General features: G+C 37.2%; 2 protein-coding genes across 3 annotated transcripts in view; both read right to left on the bottom strand.

Moving 5' to 3' along the window:
- The window catches only part of MEIKIN (meiotic kinetochore factor), a 153181-nt gene extending 149807 nt beyond the window's left edge, over positions 1-3374 (bottom strand). Inside the window, exon 1 of the mRNA XM_027849027.1 lies at positions 3248-3374. Coding sequence (XP_027704828.1) covers positions 3248-3374 — 127 coding nt within the window. The remainder of the gene's footprint in view (positions 1-3247) is intronic.
- Positions 3375-12025: 8651 nt separating this feature from the next.
- The window catches only part of ACSL6 (acyl-CoA synthetase long chain family member 6), a 72918-nt gene continuing 63786 nt past the window's right edge, over positions 12026-21157 (bottom strand). For both annotated transcript variants that reach the window (XM_027848954.1, XM_027848955.1), the window contains 3 exons: positions 20031-20132; positions 17275-17346; positions 12026-15777 (listed from right to left, as the gene is read on the bottom strand). In XM_027848954.1, coding sequence (XP_027704755.1) covers positions 15640-15777; positions 17275-17346; positions 20031-20132 — 312 coding nt within the window. In that variant the 3' untranslated portion in view covers positions 12026-15639. The remainder of the gene's footprint in view (positions 15778-17274; positions 17347-20030; positions 20133-21157) is intronic.

Genomic DNA, 21157 nt, shown 5'->3' with positions numbered 1-21157 from the left:
GATGTATTTACCAAAAAAATTCACAGAAAACAGAAAATAACTCAAAAAGAGATACTGACAAGTAGGAAGGCTTTGAAAATAATGTATTGAATTTCTTAAGGGCTTTTAAAAACCAAGCAGTATGTAACAGAGATTTATAGTTTCATATGCAATCTTCTTTCTGTTCTTTGTATATGGCAATGTGCATGTTTATCAAATTCAGAATAACAAAAAAAGTTTTAAAGGGACTTAATGAGGTGTTCAGGTGTGAATAATTAATACCTACAAGTAGTAAAAAAGGCTAAAAATCTAAATCAGTATTCTGAGTAGGACTAATATTGTAGTCATTTGCATTGAATGGGATATTTGTATTTCTGCCTCAGGAAAATGACTGTTACCTGTTGAAAATATAGGCTGCTTTTGGAAAAGAAGGTGATGGAAGGTGATGGAAGAATGGAGTTGCACAGTTTGGATTGTTAGAGATATGATGTATTCCTAAAGGAAAACTGAAGAAAGGCTTCACAAGGAGAAAAAAAGGGGGTGGGATGGAATTTCACAACTATTGGAAAACTGCCAGAAAACAGTCTAATGCACTGTTGGTGGAACTGTGAATTTCCTGCTGTTCTAAAAAGCGATTTGGAACTATGCCCCATAATCCTCATTCTCCTAGACTTTTCTACAGCCTTTGACATGGTTGATCACTCCATCCTTGACACTCTCTCCTCTCTAGATTTCCAGGACACCATTCTCTCCTTTTTTCCTCCTATATGACCTCTCCTTTTCTGCCTCCTTTGCTGGATTTCCCTAATGTCCCTCAGGGTTCTGTCCTGGGTCCTCTTCTGTCCTCCTTCTATACTACTTCACTTGGTGATCTCCTCAGCTCCCACGGATTTAATTACCGCCTCTATGCTGATGATTCTCACATCTACCTTTCCTGCCTCAATCTCTTGGCTAACCTCTGATCCCTTATCTCCAATTGCCTTTCTGACATCTCAAACTGCATGTTCAAGTACGCTCTTAAACTCACTTCCTTCCCCTAAAACCGTCTCTTCTCCCCTTCCTGCCTTTCCTATTATTATACAGGGCAAAATCATCCTCTTAGTCCCTCAGGCTTGTCACTAGGAGCCATCCTGGATTTCTCTCCAGTGTCTCTTTATTTCCTCCACAAGCAAATATAAAATGCTTGTTTGGCATTCAAAGCCCTTTATAACCTAGACTACCTACTTTTCCAGTCATTTTACACCCTATTCCCCAACATGTTTTCTTAAATCCAGTGACATGGCCTCCAAGCTGCTCCAGGAACAAGCCACTCCATCTCTTGGTTCTGGGCATTTTCTCTGGCTCCCCCGGCCACTTTACAGAAGGAAGGCATTGGAATTAAGAGGGGGTTGGGGAAGGCTTCCTATAGAAGGTGGGATCGTAGTTGAGATTTAAAGATAGCCAAATTCTCCCTCCATTTTATTGTCAAGGTATTTGGAGACACCCAGTTTCCTGGGCCCAGCAAGCAGGCTGTGCCCTAAACTTGGCATAACAATAATTCTTTGTTATGGATGATCTCACCCTCTGGCAAAGTGTATTGCTTTGACCAGTATCAGCTGTTCATTGCCCCTAGTTTCCCTGGGACTTGAGAGCCAACATGCTGCAGCCTAAAGCCATGCATTAGGCCTCCTGATATTGTTCACAATCCCTGTTTCTTGTAACAGTTAAATGAACCAAAACAAGAACTGCACTCCTCTTCCCACTATGCTAACTCTGGTTCTGTACCCCACTGTGAGATAATCAATTTGGAGATTGTTCCTACAGAACCCAGGAATGCCTGCATTGTCCATGTATGAGCCTGCCATGGGAACTGCTACTCAAGACCTAAGAATGATTATGTCATGGTCCAGCTCACTTGTGTGTGTGTGTGTTTTTTTTTTGCAAGGCAATGGGGTCAAGTGACTTGCCCAGGGTCACACAGCCAGCAAGTGTCATGTGTCCGAGGCCGGACCTGAATTCAGGTCCTCCTGAATCCAGGGCCAGTGCTCTATCCACTGCACCACCCAGCTGCCCCTCGCTTGTGTTTTTTTTTATGTATATAAAGCACTGCCTTGCCCCAGTATGTTAAGGCCTTCCAGAAGTCAGGAGGTTTTCTACTTGCAAGGGTTTTCCTCACTCTGAAATTAATTAAATTTCTGTTTAATCCCTGACACACTTACCTCTAGCCTGCTCTTTTTGGCTCTAGTCATTTCCAGGTTAGAGACCAGTTCTGGTCCAATTGACACTATTTACCAGATTGGCTATCTTTAAATTTCAACTACAATCCTACCTTCTATAGGAAGCTTTCCCCAACCCCTCTTAATTCCAGTGCCTTTCTTTCTGTAAATTATTTCCTGTTTACCCTGTATATAACTTGCTTTGTATATATTTGTTTGCACATTGTCTCCCCAATTAGATTGTAAGTTTTTGGACAGCAGGGATTGCTTTTTGCCTCTTTTTGCCTCTATCCTGAGCACTTAGTACATAGGAGATGCTTAACAAATATTGATTGATTGAAGGCAATAAACTGTACACACCTTTTCACCCACAGATAATACAACTAGGCCTATATCTCGAAGAAGTTAAAGAAAGAAGAAAAGTATGACATAGAGCTAAGAGGAACAAGGAAAGGAAAGGACAAAAAATGGAGTCTTGTTAGATAACCTGAGGAAAAGAAAAGGGTAAGAGAAGGGATAGGATTATTACTAAGGGTAGGAAGGATGATGGTAACCAACAACTGAGAGAAAGCAGAGTTTTCATACTTTGCTTTTGTTACTTGGCCAAGAATGACCGTGGCAATGGAAATCACCAAACAAAAATGGCTAGCAGAAAACTGATATCCAAGATAAATAAGAAGATAGAAAAAAGAGGATTGAAAGAGTGGGGATGAGGAGAAAGAAGCCAAAGAAGACAAAGGAAGGAAGAAAGGCAGGAGAAAAGGGAGGGATAGAAGAAGGAAAGGTGATGAGAGGAGAAAATGAAAAGGGAGAAGCAGGGAGACTGAGAAGGAGGGGGGGGGGAGGAGTGGGAGGTGAAAAGAGGGGAAGGAAGACTGCTTGGGCAGTGCCGGGGGCAGTGGCTTGGCCGGCGGCGGCAGGGCCAAGTCGCTCCCGCCTTCCTCCGCAGGCCAGCGGCCTTCTCCCGGGTTCCTGGGCATTGCTGCGGGCCTTCCTCACGAAGGTCCGGCTTCCTGCCTCACGGAGTCAGGCGGTGGCCTCTTTCCTTCCTCCCTGGGGGAGGGCGGACCTACCTCGGACGGGCGCGTCGCGGGGCTGGGGCTCCGAGAGGCCGTGACTGGGCCCAGGCGGCGGCGGGGTGTGATTTAGCCTCCCGCCCGGCCACCGCGGGCGCCGGCCGTACGTGCGCTGCGGCCACATGGCAGGCTCCGGGGCGGCTCCAGGCAGGACCGCTCGGAGTCTCCACTGCGTCAGGCCTGGGTCCTGCGAAGCCTGGGAGGAGCCGTCTGGAGCTCCACCTAAAGGCCCAGCTGTCCACCCACCCCCTCAGCACCAGCCTCCACTACCCTCAGGCCCAAACTGGGACTCTCCCCTTCCCCCTCCCCCCAGCGTCCCCTCCCCCTTCCCCAGGGGGTTCCAGAAGAGCCTTAGTCCCTGGCCAGGAAGCTAAAGGCACTTCACACCTTGGGACAGCCAAAAAAAATGTGACCCTGTGGAAAGGAGAGTGATTGTAGGGTGGAAATAGATTGATTTTTGACTTGGGTGTGTAGGGTTTGAGATACTCACGGCAATTCTGGGTGGAGACCCAGGTAGTGAACAACTGATGTTCAGCCCACTGTTAAGGTAGGATTCAATTCTATTTAACATCTATTTGCTACAAGCTTAGAATAGTACATGCAGAGCACTGTGCTGGAGAAGGATTTGGGAGTCATGGGCATAGTTGATTATTAAACACACCCAGATTTGAGCAGAGGACCAAGGGAGAGGGTGGGATTAGAGGAAAGATGAGGGTCTGGAAAAGAAACTTGGGAGATAGCCATGCTAGGTCTGAGGTGATGATCTGACAAATTAGGCTAGGAAAGGAGTTGTGAGGTGGTGGATTTTCACACTGACAATTACTGGATAATTAACTATGGGCATAAAATTGTTGAGGAAAATTAGCATTATGCTATATTATATTTCTCTGCAATCCATCCTTTCCCCCATTTCATCAGACCCCACTTCTCAGTCTAGCTCACCAGGCAGCTACTAAAGGGCTTGATCACTCCCAGCCTGTAATGCATCTGTTCTTTAACCACCTAGGGCTACACCCTTCCAAGTGGGATCGTTGCTTATCTTTGCCTATAAACAGAGAACCAGCTTGGGCTAGGCCTTCCCTAAGGATTTACTCTACCATCCTTGCTTCTCCTTTTCAAAGTTGGGGGTGACTTGGTCTCCAAGGGGGAAGTCAAGCTGGGAGGGGGAACTTGATTGAGATGGTTTTTGTTTTTCTAGCTAAGATTGCTAGAGGCAGCTGCGTCTCATAAAGCAGGGCATTCCTTAAGTGTCAGAGAAGCTAGATAGTGCAGTAGATAGAGTGCTAGGCCAGGGGTCAGGAAGGCTCATTTTCTTGAGTTAAAGTCTGGACTCAGACACTTGCTAGCTTTGTGACCTTGGGCAGGTCACTTAACCCTGTGTGCCTCAGTATCTTCATCTGTAAAATGGTTTGGAGAAGAAAATGGCAAACAACTCCAGTAGCTTTGTCAAGAAAACCCCAAATGGGGTCAACAAAGAGTCAAGACAGTACTGAAAAATACAGAACAATAACAAACGACAAAAAGTTGCGGAGAGGGATGTACACCTGAAGGTCAGCCTACCTTCCTCCAGTTACAGACTGAGGATTATTACCACCTCCCAACCTGAAGTAATTAGGGAAGAGTTGAAATAACTCAACCCACCTCATTAAAATGCTTGCCAATTGGGATTGTCTAGCCTTGCCTGGGGAGATTCAAATGATGAATCAGGCTAATCAGAAAGAAGACACAACTAGGTTTAAAAGACTTTGTCAGTCCTCACTCTGGGTCTCTGGTCATCAGGAGAAAGGCCATTGACCCAATTTATTAGTTACTGCTAACCTAACTAATAAACTGATCATGCTTAGGGCGTTGGCTTTTGCTGAGTGCCAGTGCAACTATTTTACTAACAGTATACTAGTCACTGTTATTAAAATATTTTGCCTCGGAGAAAACTGTGCCTCAGCATAATTTTTTACTAGCTACATAGCAAACATTTATATAGACTTAATATGTGACAGGCACTGTGCTATGTGCTTTACAATTATTATCTCATTTGATCCTCACACCTGGGATTAGGTGATATTTCCTTGGATGAATTACTGTTGCTTGTTTGACATAATTTTATTTAAAAATTTCCAGTCTACACTCATTTAATGATATTGGTTAATGGTTCTCCTGTGCTTTATTCTTTCCTGGCTTAGACATTAAACTTTTGTCACATAAAAGGAATCTGATAGGGTGCTTTCTTTTTCAGTTTTTGAGAATAATTTTTTTTAAGAGTTTAGTACAATTCTTCTGTGAATCCCTCATGACCTGTTCCCACCCCACCCCTGGGTAGTTCTCTTACAACTAGTTCTATTTCCTTTTCTGGATTGGATTATTTAAGAACTCTATTCAATCTTCTTTTAATTTGGGTAGTTTATATTTTGAAGGCATTCCTCTATCTCTTTTGTGTTTTCAGCTCTGTTCGTAAATGTCTGTGTACAGGTCCTAATAATTATTTTTGTTTCTTCTGGTTTTGTTGTGATTTCACCTTGTTTACTGTTTTATTGATTTGATTTTCTGCCCTCTTTTTATTCAGATTGATTAAAGTTACATCAACTTTTCTTAGTTTTTTTTTTTTTAAAGGAACCAGCATTTAGTTTTAGTAATCATTTCTACAGGCTATTTTTTGTTTTCAATTTATCTCTAATTTTTAATGCCTTCTCTTTCATGATCATTTTGAGTTTATTTGTTGACTTTCTACATTTTTAAAGTCTGTATTCAATTTGCTAATCCTTTTCTTTTCTGTTTTGTTGATGTATATTTGTTAGGGATGTGATTGTTCCTGCCGGAGGATTGCTTTAGTTGAATCTTTGAAATTTTGATATATTATTTCATCATTTTCCTTTTCTTTCACATAAATACTAGTTCTTTCTTTGATTTGTTTTTTGACCTAATCATTACTTAGAATTTCATTATTAAGTCTCCATTTGGGTGTGTCTTTTGTTGGTGCTTCCTGAATTGATCACTATTCTTATTGTGTTAAACTATGTAGAGGATGTATTTTCTATTTCTTCCTTTATCTCTGTGTCTTAATGCTTGGTCAGTTTTGTTTTTTTTTAAGTTTCATGTGGTGCTGAGAAATTAATAAGAACAATAACAGTAATAATAATAGCAATAACTAGATTTTTAAAAGCACATTAAGATTTGCAAAGCATTTTACAAATTTCTCATTTTATCTTCACAACAAATATTATCTCATTTTATCCTTGCAACAACTCTGTGGAGTAGATAGTATTATTATCCATATTTTACAGATAAGGAACCTGAGGCGAAAATGATTAAGTGACTTGCCAAACTAGTAAATGTCTGAGGCTAAATTTGAACACAAGTCTTCTTGACTGCAGGTCCAGTGTTCTAGTCACTATACCTAGTTAAAAAGTGCATATATTCTTTTGCAGTTTCTTTAAGAAGACAATGTAAGTCTTTCAGCTCTAGTTTTTCTGGCAATGTTGTGTTATTAGAATTTCATTTCCTTTATATGTGAAGGTTTTTCTCTTAGCAAATTGCATAATTTATTGTTTGTCATTGCAATTGTTCAACTTAACCACTATATGTCTTGAAGTTTGCAATGCAGGATTTTTTTTTCCTGGAGGAAATCCAGGAATTTTTTTTCAAATGGCACTTTGCTTTCTGTGCTCAGAAATTCTGGACAGTTTTCTTGTATTATCTTTTTTGTAATGGTGTTAGAGAATTTTTACTCTGTCATCTTTTGGGATACATGCAACTTAAGTAGTTGCTACAGCCTTTGAGATCAATATATTTTGCTTATAGAGAGATCACGTTCTCTTTTAACATTATTGCTTTTTGCTTCTCTGTTTAAAAAGAGAAGCACTTCTGTGTATTTGAATTTCCAACCAATTGTTCTCTCTTTTAATTCTTTGGTAAGACTTACTGTTGAGGGCTCAAATATTTTTATTCTACTGATTATTTCTGCTGTGTAAGTTATAACTTCTACTTGAATAGTTTTTATTTCTCTTTAAACAATTTAGGAACATCCTGCTGTGGTCTGTACTCTCTTGGGAATCCACATGGCCCTTTGCCTCATCAGGTGTTAATAATTTTCATTTGTTTTGCAGTATTTATTCACAGATGTCAGGACTCATTTGGCTGGTCTGGGTGTTATATTCTCTTTTGTTATAATATCTTCTCTGTTGAATTATCTGATTATGCTCAAGACCTTTAATTCAATTTTCTTCCTTCTGAGATTTTTGGTAGTTTCAGTCTTTCCCCCTTATTTCCCCCTATTGCTCACTTTATGACTACCTCTCTTTTGATAGCAGTTTTCATGGGGCTGGATTGCCAAACCACCCCAGCTTCATTCCAAGTTGGACAATGCAGGGTTCATCAACTTCAGTCTTTGCTCTAAGTGACTTCTGGAGGAATAAAACTGGGCCCATCTAGCTGCTGGGCTCTTTTCCTTCAGGCTTAGTGGAATGCTCCACAGCTTCCCTCCCCCACCCCCTACATGTCCTGCTTCAGTTTCCTTTGTTCCTCAGATCTCTAGCTGGGCTCTGTAATACAGAGTGCTGCTGTGCTGCTGTCCCTGACAGAGCAAGTTTCTATCTCTTGGTTTTCTGTAGCACCGGGAGGAAGTAGAAGGGAGTAGAGTTGAGTTCTTTTGCAAGATGGTGGCTAGGCTTCTGCAGCCTGGGCATTATGAGTGATGGAGGAGAAATATTGAGAGTGCTTGTTACAAGGTAGGCATTAGATTTCTTTGTTAGTTCATGGTTTTTGCCTTGTTAGGTTCTTGGTGTCTTAGATCATGGAGAAAGATGAAGTTGCTTTATCATTTGAACACACATCTTATTTTGGAGAGGTCTGAGAGTTTGTGCAAATTGGAAAGATTATCTAACCTTCTATCTTGTTGGTGATGTGACCCAGATGTCTCAAACTCAAACTTTAATTGCAAATGACTTCTCTTTACTCAAGAAAACAAAATTTCACCATTCAGTTCATCCCAGATACTGGTTAAAATCTTTTAAGAATATTCTTTATATTTTTCCTCAAAATAAGTTAAATTTATTCTCAGGAAATAATGTTAGTCCTTTTTATGTGCCTTCTCTTGAATCATTACAGGAAACAGATCATTGTAGTCAACAGATCCTCACAGACTCTTCATAGAATTCTTTTTATAATGTTTCTTCATTTTAAAAAGTTTTAATATAGTTATAATAATATATTTCTGCTGAAACATTTCTACTTTTCTTCTCCAGAGATCTTTTATAGATCAAGATAAACTTACACATGCACTCTCAAGATAAATTCACATACTTTCTCTTACTCTATGAAAAAACTCCTTATAGAATAAGTGTTACTATCTTCAACCTTTTGACAACATTCCATTAGCTTTTAAAGATAGAGTAATAGTATCTGTAATCTCTGTGGAAGAGCTTCAGGAGATAGCAGCTAAGGAGGAAGTGAATTCTGGGAAGCCACTTTGGGGATATTGATAGAGTCAATTAAGTAAAAATTTTAAAAAATTGTCAAAGGAATTTTTATGCCGATTTACCCAAACAGTGACCCAGTGTCATGAGTAATAGCAAAGGAAATCTCTCCATTTTAGGAGATTCAAGAAGCATAGAGTAATGCAAATAGATAGAGTAATGCAAATAGATAATCAGCTGGCCCAGAATAGAATAGGAAAAGATTAGGCGAGATCATGGTTTGGGGAAATGTTCACTACTTTCATCAATCTTAAGCTGTTTGCTACAGCAAAAGCCCATATGTTTATTATCAATATTCTCCTAATGAAGCTTCATAACTGTGGTTTATAGAACACCACCTTCTCAGATGAATTACAAATACAGCTGACTGCAGGGCAATGGGAAAAAATGTATTCTAGCTAAAAGCAGAGGGCAGTATATTACCAATGCAAAATACCTCTGTTGCCTGTTATTTGCTTTCTTTCCTTGGACTACTTATCCCCACTGTCCCCTTTCACCTCTGAGTAATGAAATCAATACTACCATCATTCTGGAAAGGATGTATCAATTGGCTTCCATTCAGATCAATTCTGAATGGTTGTTGTAAGGATCAAATGAGATAGCATATGTAAAACATTTTGCAAACCTTAAAATTTGCAATAGAAGTTTAGCTATTACTATTATTATTACTGTTATTACTAGTCCTTTGACTTCCCAGACCATAACTCTTCTCCCTGACCATCACTTCCCCATGTATGTTATTTCCTCCAATTGGAATGTAAGTTCCTTGAGGGCAGGACTGTTTCACTTTTGCATTTATATTCAGAGTGCTTAGCATAGTGCCTAGCACTTAATAAATAATAAGCTCTTAATAATTTTTTTTCATTCATTCACAAGCATTTGGAGACCACGAATCCTAAAAGTTTGTTTCCAGGGAGCCTGCATGCAACCCTCAGAGGTCTCTGGGAACAGAACTCGTGGAGGAATGTTGGAGGCAAGGATGTGTGTGAATGTAAACTGAGGCCATCCCAGACACCTTGCCCATTGTGAAATCAAGATTTATGATAGCACAGCCTCTGGAACATTTTATCAACATACCTTTTTGTACTAGAGTGGTGGTGGTGGCAGTCCAAGGACAGATTAAAGTCTGACAATGTTTCTAATGCTGATCAGTAGCATAGAGATAAGTTGAGGAGAAACTGTGAGGTGAGATTTTGGCTTCTGCAGCTCTTAGAATGACTACTGAGAAATCTAGTATTCAGCCTATATAGTGTGACTGACACTTTTCTTCTTGTGCTGAAGACCTAAGTATTTTTAACCAAATACTGATTCCCTGCCATCTCATGACCCAGGTCTCAGCATAGGAAATCACAGCTTGGAGTAGGAATACTTAACACCAGTTTAAAAAATTTTTTTCTGACTTTGGGCTCAACCAAGTTTAGGAACTGAATGAAAGTCTTTGTGTTATACTATGTTCTTGATTTGATATTGACATGCTTGTGTTTAATTTGTTGCTTTCATTAAAAGTTTTATAAATTAATGGCCTTTATGACATAGGTGAAGAATTTACCAATGAAGAAAATGGGAGTAGCCAGGAGATGGAGGCTTAGAATAGAGTATTTTGGTGGAGATATAAATCCACACACTTCATCAGATGATAGAAGTGAGAGGAGATACCACTTCTTTGAGGGTGGAACTATGTGGTGATTGTCAATAGCTGCTCAGAAATTCAGAAAGAACAGATAGGATGGCTGATGCCCATAGTATTCCCTGGTTTCACCAACTCAGATTGGTTTGGTATGAACTAATCACACAGTAAGAATGAGAGACCATGGTGGTATCCTTGAAATATTTAAAGAATCAGAGGAAGACATCCAGGCATCTTGGGTTCATTCTTTACGAGCAGTTTTGGAAAGATTGATAAGAATTTTATAGGGTTAAAAGGCATGAAAGAACTGTGACCTGCATGGGTGGAAGGAGTATATTTACTCATATAGATTAGATTACATGAAGGCATGAAAAAAATCAACACATGTAATTAAAATAATGGCATAAATCATAGGCATGTTGTTCATTGACCACCCAAATAGAAACTTCACTAGTTTCCTTCAAAGTTCAGTTGAAGCATTCTGATATGAGGTCTTTCCTGACTCTCCCAACCATCAGTGCTTTCCCTTAAACAAGTATCTTGTTCTTTTGTGTGTATTTTGCACTTATACATACACATCATCTCCCCCAACAGAATGTTAGCTCTTGGAGGGCAGGAACTATTTAATTTTTGTCTTTATATCCCTAGCACCTAGTAAAGTGCCTAACACACAGTAGGTGATTAATATGTGCTTGTTCATTCAATGAACATAATATTTTTATAAGTTTCGACTAGTTTGATTCCAAGACTAAGAATTATCTTCTAAATAGCTCTAATAGTGTGTGGGGCTCAAAGAGACGGACATTGCATTCACCTTCTGCTGACATGTCTCCATTTTTAAAGTAGCCTTCATTTCAAGACAAAATGAATAGGCATATCTACTTCTCTCTGGGATTTACCTCTATCCTAGGCTGCCTGTTAGTCTGACCACAGAGGGAAGGAAAGTTACCCTGTTCTACAAGCCTCTTCTCTTTCTTCTTGAAAGAACTAAACATCTCTGTCTCATTTCCAAGGCCATCTGTAGAAAGCATGTGACCTGTACCAACTGCTTTTCATTTTATGTCTTCCTTTTATTCTATATATGCTGGTAAGAAAAGGCATATAAGCAGAGCCCCCTTACTTAAGAGGGAACTCTAGCAGTCAGTCAGACTCCCTTATCATGGCTTGTAATAAAAATCATAATAAGAATTGGAATAAAGCTTCTCTCTGACTTCTACTACAAAACAATGAATTGTAGAGTTTTTCTACAACAGAAAGTATGGAGGGAGATGCCTTAGCAAAATTTTGCTTGGAGTAAGGAAGCGATGAAGCCTTAAATTTATGCCACAGATGAACTGGGTTTATAGCAAGTTAAGGTTAGTTACAAATTCTGATTGACTTATTATTGATCACGTGAAAAATATAATAACATGTTACAAAAAAGGAAAAATGTTTCTTACAGCTCATTCAAAATGAATATGAGTAACTTTGAAAATTGGAATTTATTTCTTTACAAAAGTTTTCATAAATGCATTTTATATTCTAAATATACATGCTAGTATAACAAAACTGAAAAGGTTATTACAATTAAGACACTTATACATATGCGTAATATTTTAATCCCCTCACTTTAAAAAATGTAAAATTAGAATAAGCAACACTTCAAAAAATGCCTTTTTTAAAAAAAATTGTTCTGATTATTAAAAAAGAAAAGTCAAAATAATCAGTCAAGTGAAAGATTTAAAAGCCACTGTTACCATCATGAAAACTTTTTCTACTAGGACCAATATTACAGAGATTCATATTCAAAGTGCTTACATGCCTTTTCTTTATTTTCACTACTAAGGAGTTTTAACAGAAGAATCTCATTTCTGGTATATTTCATTCTTAAACTTTAATCCCATACTGGTTGCAATAAATTGAAATGTCATAGTAAAGACTATGCAATATAAATGGATGAACTCTTTGGACAACCAGTATCCTCTTTTATTTCCATAGAAATGTTACTTTACAATAAAAATAAGTAAAAGAAATATAACCAACTTAGATATAAGAATAGATATTAATCATATGGGAGGATCTTCATCAGTTCTTTTTCCTGAGGAATAAATAAGTTCTTAAGTGGTCCTGGTTCATTCAAAAATAGTACTTTTCTCCTTTCTTTACATTCATCTCTTATAGGGTTATATATTCGATACAAATAGATCAAAAATGTATGCTTTACTCACATGGAAAATAAAAGTTAATAAGTTAATTTTTCTTCACAGCAGAAAAAATGTCATTTTTTTCTCTCTATATATACACATATAGTAAAATCAAATCCAAGGTGTGGACATTGAGCTGCTAAAACTATTATTATCCAGTAAGAATTTTATATGTAAAAAATTCACATTTGTAATGAAAAAAGATGGGTTTTTTTGTTTGTTTTTTACAATTCTGTAAGTTTAGGACCCCAAAGTGATTTATTCAAGTTATGGGAATTTGCTGTTTATTTTGTGGTTTTTAGCATATGGCAGCTTGCAAGACAGCTTGCATATAACTGACATGGGATGCTATGTGTATTTTCTTGGTTTGTTGGAATCATCCTGAATGTCTGAATGTGGACCAACAAGATACCCTTTGTGGCCAAAGTGAATAGAAATAGTGCAAATTGTATTTGATAGTATCCGTGGTACTGTAAGAGAATACTAGAAATTCACAACTTCAGCAAATGATGGGTATAATAAGCATGTTTTGAATGAAAAGCAAGCTAAAAGGCTGAATATGCTTTTCTGTAAGACCAGGTAAATCCCTGCTAGTTGAACAGGAACACTGTGGTTTTATACTACCACAGTTAGTGAGGTCTAAGGGACTAATTAAATTAATGTGAATCTGTTTAGGGATGGTTTAATGTTTCCAGTATGGCTTTTTCCTGTCTTGCCTATTCAAACAATTCACCTTTTTCTGTCTAAATAAAGAATGCTGATTTGTGGATGCAAAATTTGCACTAAGGAAATGTTACCTTGATTGTCTTCCATTAGTAAATTAGGTAGTATTAATGGATAAGAACTTATTAATGTAACATGCAACATATTTAGGACCCATGCCATTCATTTCAACTTGGGCTTGCTAACTACTCTCACTCTGTAGTCATATGTGATCATTTCTATTATTCAGGAAAGACAAGAAACAGTAGATCTTTTAAGTGAGAGAAAACTGATTAAATTTTTACTGATAAATGACTGAAGTTAGCTGGTACAGGGCACAAGTCAGATAAAAATATGGTTTCTCTCATTTGTACAAAAATACTTTTGCACTCTTTGCTCATGTAAGATTCTTTTGGAAATAAAGGTAAATAATGAAGTTCATACCACAGTGGAAGAACAATGGAAAGTGCTTCTTTTTCATTTCTGTTTAATTAAGAAACATGTCATTTGCCTATAAAATTGCATCAGTTATCAGACAAACAATGAATTCAGCATTTGGTTAGTCAAATTCTATGTAAAGAAAAATCAATGAAATATAGATGCAATCTTTTTTTTTTTTTACACTTTGAATATTTCTTATCCAGAAATGTAATTTGCCAGTCTGCATGTAGCTAGTTTATTCATTCAGTTTATTAAACTTGCAAAAGCATGCAATGGAATTTGAGAGACATGTTAAAGTATGTGACAGATAAGATACATACATTAGTTTTTTTAGATTGAAGCTTTAGCCCATTCCAGTCTTTGACTGAAAAACAAATGCAAGATTGTTGTTCCAGAAGGCATTCATCAAGCAGGTCCACATATGTATTTAGTTTCTAAGTGACCGCATTTATTTATTTACAAAATGCTAGGATCCTCTCTGGCCAAAAGGAGCATCTCTGGTTGCTTGGTTGTTGAATCACTCAGCACTTTGGCTTCCTGCAACAAAATCTCTAATAGGGAAATAATGTCCTCTCTTCCTTGAAGTTCTAAACTTTCCAGAAGCAGAATGATAGTTGTCTAATTTGATTGCTTTTCATTATAACTCGGTTTCTGTTGTATGAAATTGATGATATCCATGTAGAGAACATTTTCTTTCCCGTTGCAGCAAAGAAAGACATATGTAGTAGCCATAACATGAGAAAAATGGTCTTTCATTTTTAAAGCTATTCAAAGATATTAAGAGATAGGTGAGCACATTTCCATACTCCAAGCTGTATCATGGTGTTTTTTCAGTTGCAATTTGCAGAAGCTTGTTGAACTCTTTACCCAGAACTACATGGGACATGGAACCATATTACCTTTGGGGAGCACCCCATCCTCTAGGAATAAGGAACCAAAGATCTCTTTTTATCTCAAGCAAGTGAGTGTTTTTGCAGATTTCTCTGTGATGGGCCAGATCCAGGTTCTGTCCTATTCTATGGCTATATAGAAATGTTCATCTAATTGGGCTTGCTAGTGTTAGCATTCACAGTTTCAGAGTAGATAACTGAAATATTCTAGCAGGGAGCTAGCTTATTTATACTAACAGTGTTCTATCCTGAGAAGTAAGTTGTTTTGTTGCTTTCCTCAAGTCTTCCTCACAGGGTCTTTTGGAGAGTCAGAAAATGTAACCTTCTAGAGTTTGTGCCACTTGAAAGTCCATGAATATGCAGATATCATCCTGGAAATATGTTTGTAATATTCATCTTTCTGAGCAATCCCTGTATAGTTTACCTTGGCTGGTTCTGTATTTTTCTCATGACTATGACTAAGCATGAAACAGTGATGACTTGCTCCTTGGCCTGAAATGTGTGTTGATGGTCATATCAATAAGGATTAGATAATGTTGAGAGACACTGAAGTTCTTCCAAATCTGGAAGCTGGCTTCTGCCTTCAATAAGATTTATTGTAACAATCAATCTAAATTTTTAGGCCAGACTTAACTGTGATTTTTGAGTATCAATTATTAAATGAGGTAGACCAACATTGTCTAGGTAAATACTTCATCTTGTGACTAGCTTGCAAATAATTATAGAATAATTCAATTATGTTTTTTTCCCTCCATATTTAATAGGATTTCTCTGATCATTGAGATTTTATACACATATATTAATTTTAGTGGTATACCATACTGGAGATGATGTCTTGATGTCTTTACATTGCCATATGCCATATTTGTAGCAGCCTGTTACAATGTCAGTTCAATAAAAATATATGGTGCTTGGTGATGATAGAGAAAATATTGTTAAAGAGTTCTCGAAACACGAAAAGGCTCAGTCATAAGGTCAAGTGCTTAGTCACTTTCAACTGCATCATTTTGACCACACTTTCAAGCATCACTAGGAATATTGCTACACCATCCAGTATGTTAAGAAATGCCCTTGAACTTCACATAGAGGTTGAATAAAGCTCTTCTATTTGTTTTTTGAAGTAATCTCTTAGTTCTCGTCTCTTAGCCTTTAGTGTTGGTGTCAGCAAGCCATTTTGTACTGAGAACATGTCAGAGTGTATGTAAATGGCTTTAACCTAAAAACCAAATGCAAAATATAGCTTTTAATATGAATTGGACACATAACATTCATAGCACAAATAAATATAAGTAAGCTTGTAATAAATCAGTGTGACTAAATATCTCTCATTAAGGCTTTTAAAAATCAAAGTAATTTTCAAATATAAGCTAGACAATCTGGTTACATCTACAAACTAGTTTTTATGCTCGTATGGAATCATCCTTCAGTTGCAGGTAGGGATTAGGATATAGTTTTTACCTTGCCTATTTCATCTTTGTTATTCATCATAGAAAATCCTGATTTTTGATGCTGAATGGAAGGTGGGAGAAATACTATAATCTCCCTTTTATTTTGATTAGTTTCTGAGGGTTTACCTGTCTATTGGGATTAACCAAACAAGGAGATCATAGGTGTTTTCAGTCACAGAAATGGGAGCATGGTATAGTGGATTCAGAGTCAGAAAGACTTGTATTAAATCTCAACTCTGACACTTTTAAGCTATGTGACCCTGGGCAAGTGATTTAACAGTTTTCTCATCTATAATACAAAAAGATTAGACTAGATGACTTCTGATCCTGTGAACCTTTGTCCACTGAACTGAGCCTTAAGTAATATGTAAAGGTGTGAAGTAGGTCCAAATTTCAAACTAACAGTGCTTTGAATGACTGCTGAGCTGCTAACTAGTTATTAGTTATCAGATGGAAATTGTTACACACACATATAATTATCAAGTTGTACAATCCATACTTATAAAAGTAAGTTCTGTAAAAAGTGTATTATGCATTGTTGGAGAGTTTTCCATCTCAAATGTTTGGCTATCTGGAGTGGTTTTGCATGTTATTACAGCTAGGTTTGGTTCAAGTATGGCTCTGATAAATTAGTGGATGATGAATTCATAAGAAATCATTACAGGAAAGCCAAGGATATTTGAGGATACACTTTACCTTTATGGACTAACATGGAGGACCTGCCTACACATCCGTAATGGGTATATCCCTTGGCATGCATGGAGGTAGAATAAAGGATCGTTAATGTGATCCACTGTGGAATTTCATGTATTCTTATATTTGACTCCCATGAAAATGAAAATGAAGTAGGACTCAAGGTGTTATAGTTACCTTTGTGTCTATTTCTTACTAGACTGTAAGGTTCCTTAAGGACAAGGATTTTTATTTTACCTAAACTTTCTATCTCCCTATTGCCTAGAAAAGTGAACTATATACAGTAGACATTTATAATATTCAATGTACTATAAAAGTAATGAATATAGCATTGTTATACCCTAATTCTTGTAAAGGCACAGCCCTTATGAGGAATCATAATATAAAAATCACAGTTGTATAAAGGCCTTTCTAGGCTCACTCAATATACTCACTTGCCTAAGTCAGAACTTCACTGAAAAAAATATAATCTGCAGCCACAATATGGTTAGAGATTTAAGTGAGAAACACTAATAGCTATGATTTATTACTGAGTAAACATCAAAGCTGTTAAGTCAAAAGATAATCTTTACCTGTTCAAAGGAATGTAGTCCACTTTCTTTTCCTAATCTGACCATATCATCCATTATAGCTTGCTTCAATTCCTAAAATGAACCATGTAAATTCTGAGTTACAAAGAAAATACAGGCGTAAATTTTAAACTCAAGAAAGAAAGAATGGTTTCTAAACAGAAGTTGATGGAAAATTGCTTAAAGTTCACAGAACAATTAATAAATAGACATGTTCTCCAGTACTTTTTTTAGATATCATGTGAAATGCTCCTCAATGACTACTAGAGAGTTCTTTTATCTCCCTGCACCCTTGCTCTACTGCCCATGACAGCTTCGGAGCATGGAGAGAATACTTTAAACAAAATGGAGCTGCCATTTAGGAAGTGGTTCATGTATGACCTCTATAGGATAATGGATTTAGGTCTCCAAGGAAGAAACATTAGAGGTTATTCCATCTAGTGCCCTCCTTTTATTTATATAGAAGCAAACAGGGTCAGGGAGAATACATGATTTCCCCAGTCACACAGGCAATCCAGTGGCAGAGCCAATTTTTAGACCTAGGTCTTCTGACTCAAAATCTAATAGTTTTTCCACTGTACCATGCTTCCTCTATTGCACTGTGGCATAGCAGAAAGACTACTGAAATTTAGAATCAAAAGTACCTGGGTAGGAGTCCCAGCTTGTTTTCTAGCTGTGTAAATGTCTCTTTGTCTTAGCTTAGTTTCTTTGAACCTCATTTTCTTCTTCTGTAAAATGGAAATTATAGTAATTGTACTCTCTAACTCACAGGATCATTTTGAAGAATTTACTTTATAAAATAATAATAGTAATGATGATGATGATAATTTGCATTTACATAGTGCACTAAGATTTGCAAAACAATGTGCAAATACCTAATTTTGTTGTCACAATAACCCTGGAAGGTAGGTGTTATTATTACCCTCATTTTATAGATGAGGAAACTGTGGCAGAGGTTGTGACTTGTCCAGGTCACACAGCTAGTAAATGTCCGAGGCTGAATTTGGACTCAGACCTTCCTGAGTCCTGGTCCAGCACTCTATCCCCTGTATCACTTAGCTGCTTCTACAAGCATTTTTAAATGCTACAGAAATTCAAATTATCATATTTATTCAAAATATAGCCCTCTACCTTCCCAAGCCTAGACCATGGAATGCATATGGTTTATGAATAAAGAAGGCACTAAAGCTTTAGGCAGTCTGGTGTCTTAAAGGTTTTCTTGGTACATGAGCATTTGACCTGGTGCTTCCAAGCCTCAGTATTTAACTGTGCTTTTAATTCCAGAAGTGTTCTGCTAGTGGTGTTTGGACAGTGCATGAATTTAGTATCCTAAATGTGTGAATCATAGGTCAGTAAGATTTAGAGCTGGTGGGATCTTAGTCTAATTCCATCCCATTATTTTATAGAGGAAGAAACTAAACTATGTGAACAAAGCAATTCTGTGCCCTATGGTGCCCTGTTTGCTAAAGATACATTTTTTTCTTGCTTTCTCTAGCATTATATTCCCTCCTTCCTTCCCTACTAGGAATGGTTTATACTTTGGCCTATAAGAATTTTTGATTTCTTTAATTTCATCTGTGATTTTTTAAGTATAATGTTGACATAGGAAAGGCTAATTCCATAAAGAATGTCTACTGCCCAGATTATAGTATGCATTTGAATGGAAAATTTCTACAATTTGTCCATCAGTATGTATATCTCGGACAGGTATTACAAGTGGAAAGTCAGCTGGATCCTGAGTTGAACAGTGGGCTGAATTGCCTTTGGGACATTGCAAAACTCTTTTAATGGACTCAAGTTTCTCATGGAAATAAAAGCCCATCTTTTAATGCTCATATTCCACCAGTATTGCTGTATGGTAGCAAGACATGAAATGCAATGGCCTCTAAAGAATTAAAAATGAACATAACATAGAGGACAAAGGTAAGGCAAAGAGTGGGCATGAGCAAGCTGTCACATATAAGCAATCAGGGACTTTAAAGGAAAACAGGAATAAAAGATGTCATTAAGTAAATGCATGACAAGAACAAAAGAAAGGGTGGTCATATGGCAAGGATGAGGGATGAGAGATGAACAGTTAGAGTCTCCACTGGAACCCTCTCAAAGTCAGGAACAATAGATGGAAGCCTCCAGCATATTGGGTGAACCATCTGTGGCAAATGTATGGGAAGATATGGACAAGAAGATTGATAGGATGGGCAGGTATGAATGGGTTTCAGTCTGAATCTTTGGAGGAATCTCAAATCTATGAGATTATAGATCCATTTGAGTTGTGTAAAGTGTACTTAGTTGTCAGATTTCATTTTCAACTCACCACTATTAAAAGTGGTTATAAAACAAAAGTACCTAATAGTTGGAAAGAGCACTAGGATGTGAATCAGAAGACCTGAGAGTGACTAGCTGTATGACCCTGGTTAAGTTCCTTCCCCTTTCTGGGTTTCAGTTTTGCCCTCTGTAAAATAAGACCAGGTGGCCTCTAAGGTCACCTTGAGCCCTGAGATTCCAATTGATGATTTTTCTAAGTTCTAAGGGAAGCCACAGTTTGTTGTTGTTATTTTTTTGGGGGGGGGAGAAGAGAATAGGAAGTAGGAGGGGTATGATGGTTAGAGAAAATGAGCCCTCTAGTTAAGAGTTCATTGTTTTGGAGGTTTCCTAAGAAGTCCAAATTTCACAAGTATAGTTTTTCATTGCTCTCCTGTCATTAGCTAGATCATCAAATAAGCAGCTATGTCATAGAAAAGAATCCCAAAGACACCTACCTTATCTTGACAGAGCTCTGCATACGTTCCATCAAAACCTCTCTTCTTTGCCCAACTAGGCATGACTTCAGGATCAGGCACAACAATGCCCACCAGGAAAGCCTGTCATTTCCCATAGATTTAAAAAAATTAAAAAGTGACACGGATCATTTATTAGTATTCTTGAAAAATTCATGTGTCCATCCATTTATGAAACATCTCCATAAATAAATTCCACAGATGAGATTAATTTGTAATCTAATTACTTATACTTTTTAATGGCATTTAATGTCAAACTGTAAACCTATTCATAATCTTGTGTCCAAATTTGGCTTTGCTTATGTACATATTAATCAATGTAATCTTGGATTGCAAGTCAAATGATTCTGTAATACCAAAAAAAAAATTTGCATTTTCACTCAAGGCTCTTAGTATATTGAATAACCAATTACCATAATTGCAACATTTCTGTGATTCTTATTTTTAAATAATCTATTTATAAGACCAAATAACCAGTTTAAAAATTTAAGAATTCTGTTCTAATCATGCTAACCTTGTGAATAGTATAGAGAGAGAAAAAAAGGGACCATGACTGACTTGTCCCTTCCATTTCTAAATTTTAATGGTGCTAAGAGCATCATAATTAGAAATTACTTAATGTATTACTTTATGCATACTTTTCAAATGTTTCATATTTTCTTTCTTAAGCATTTAGATACCATCTTTAGGCCTACTGTTTAAAGTGTTGCTCTAATCATATGTAAAAATTCATTAGAATTATGACTCATTCTAATGAAAGGGGAGGAATCACCTTTCTCTTTTTGGTGGAAAGGTGAGGAGTCTACAGGATGCATACCCTGTCAGATAGTCTTGCTCTGTTAGTCTTTCTTAATTGCTTTTTGTTATAAAGGAGGTCTCATTTGGTGGTGGTGGTAGTGGGTATTTATAGAAATCACTGTTATGTAAAAATAAAAGGCATCAATAAAACTTTTTTAAAAAATTCACTGGAATATGGTTACACCAAATGATTAGAATTATGACACTTCCTGACACACTGATAGTTCAGAATTACATGTTTCTTCACTGAGTTTTCTAATTTAACATTTCTTCTGGGAATGATTAAATTTCACTCCATTGTGCATTTTAAA

The sequence above is a fragment of the Vombatus ursinus genome, unplaced genomic scaffold (assembly GCF_900497805.2).
Source record: "Vombatus ursinus unplaced genomic scaffold, bare-nosed wombat genome assembly UNPS02007284.1, whole genome shotgun sequence".
Taxonomy (NCBI): Eukaryota; Metazoa; Chordata; class Mammalia; order Diprotodontia; family Vombatidae; genus Vombatus; species Vombatus ursinus.
This window is presented reverse-complemented; position numbering and strand designations above follow the sequence as displayed.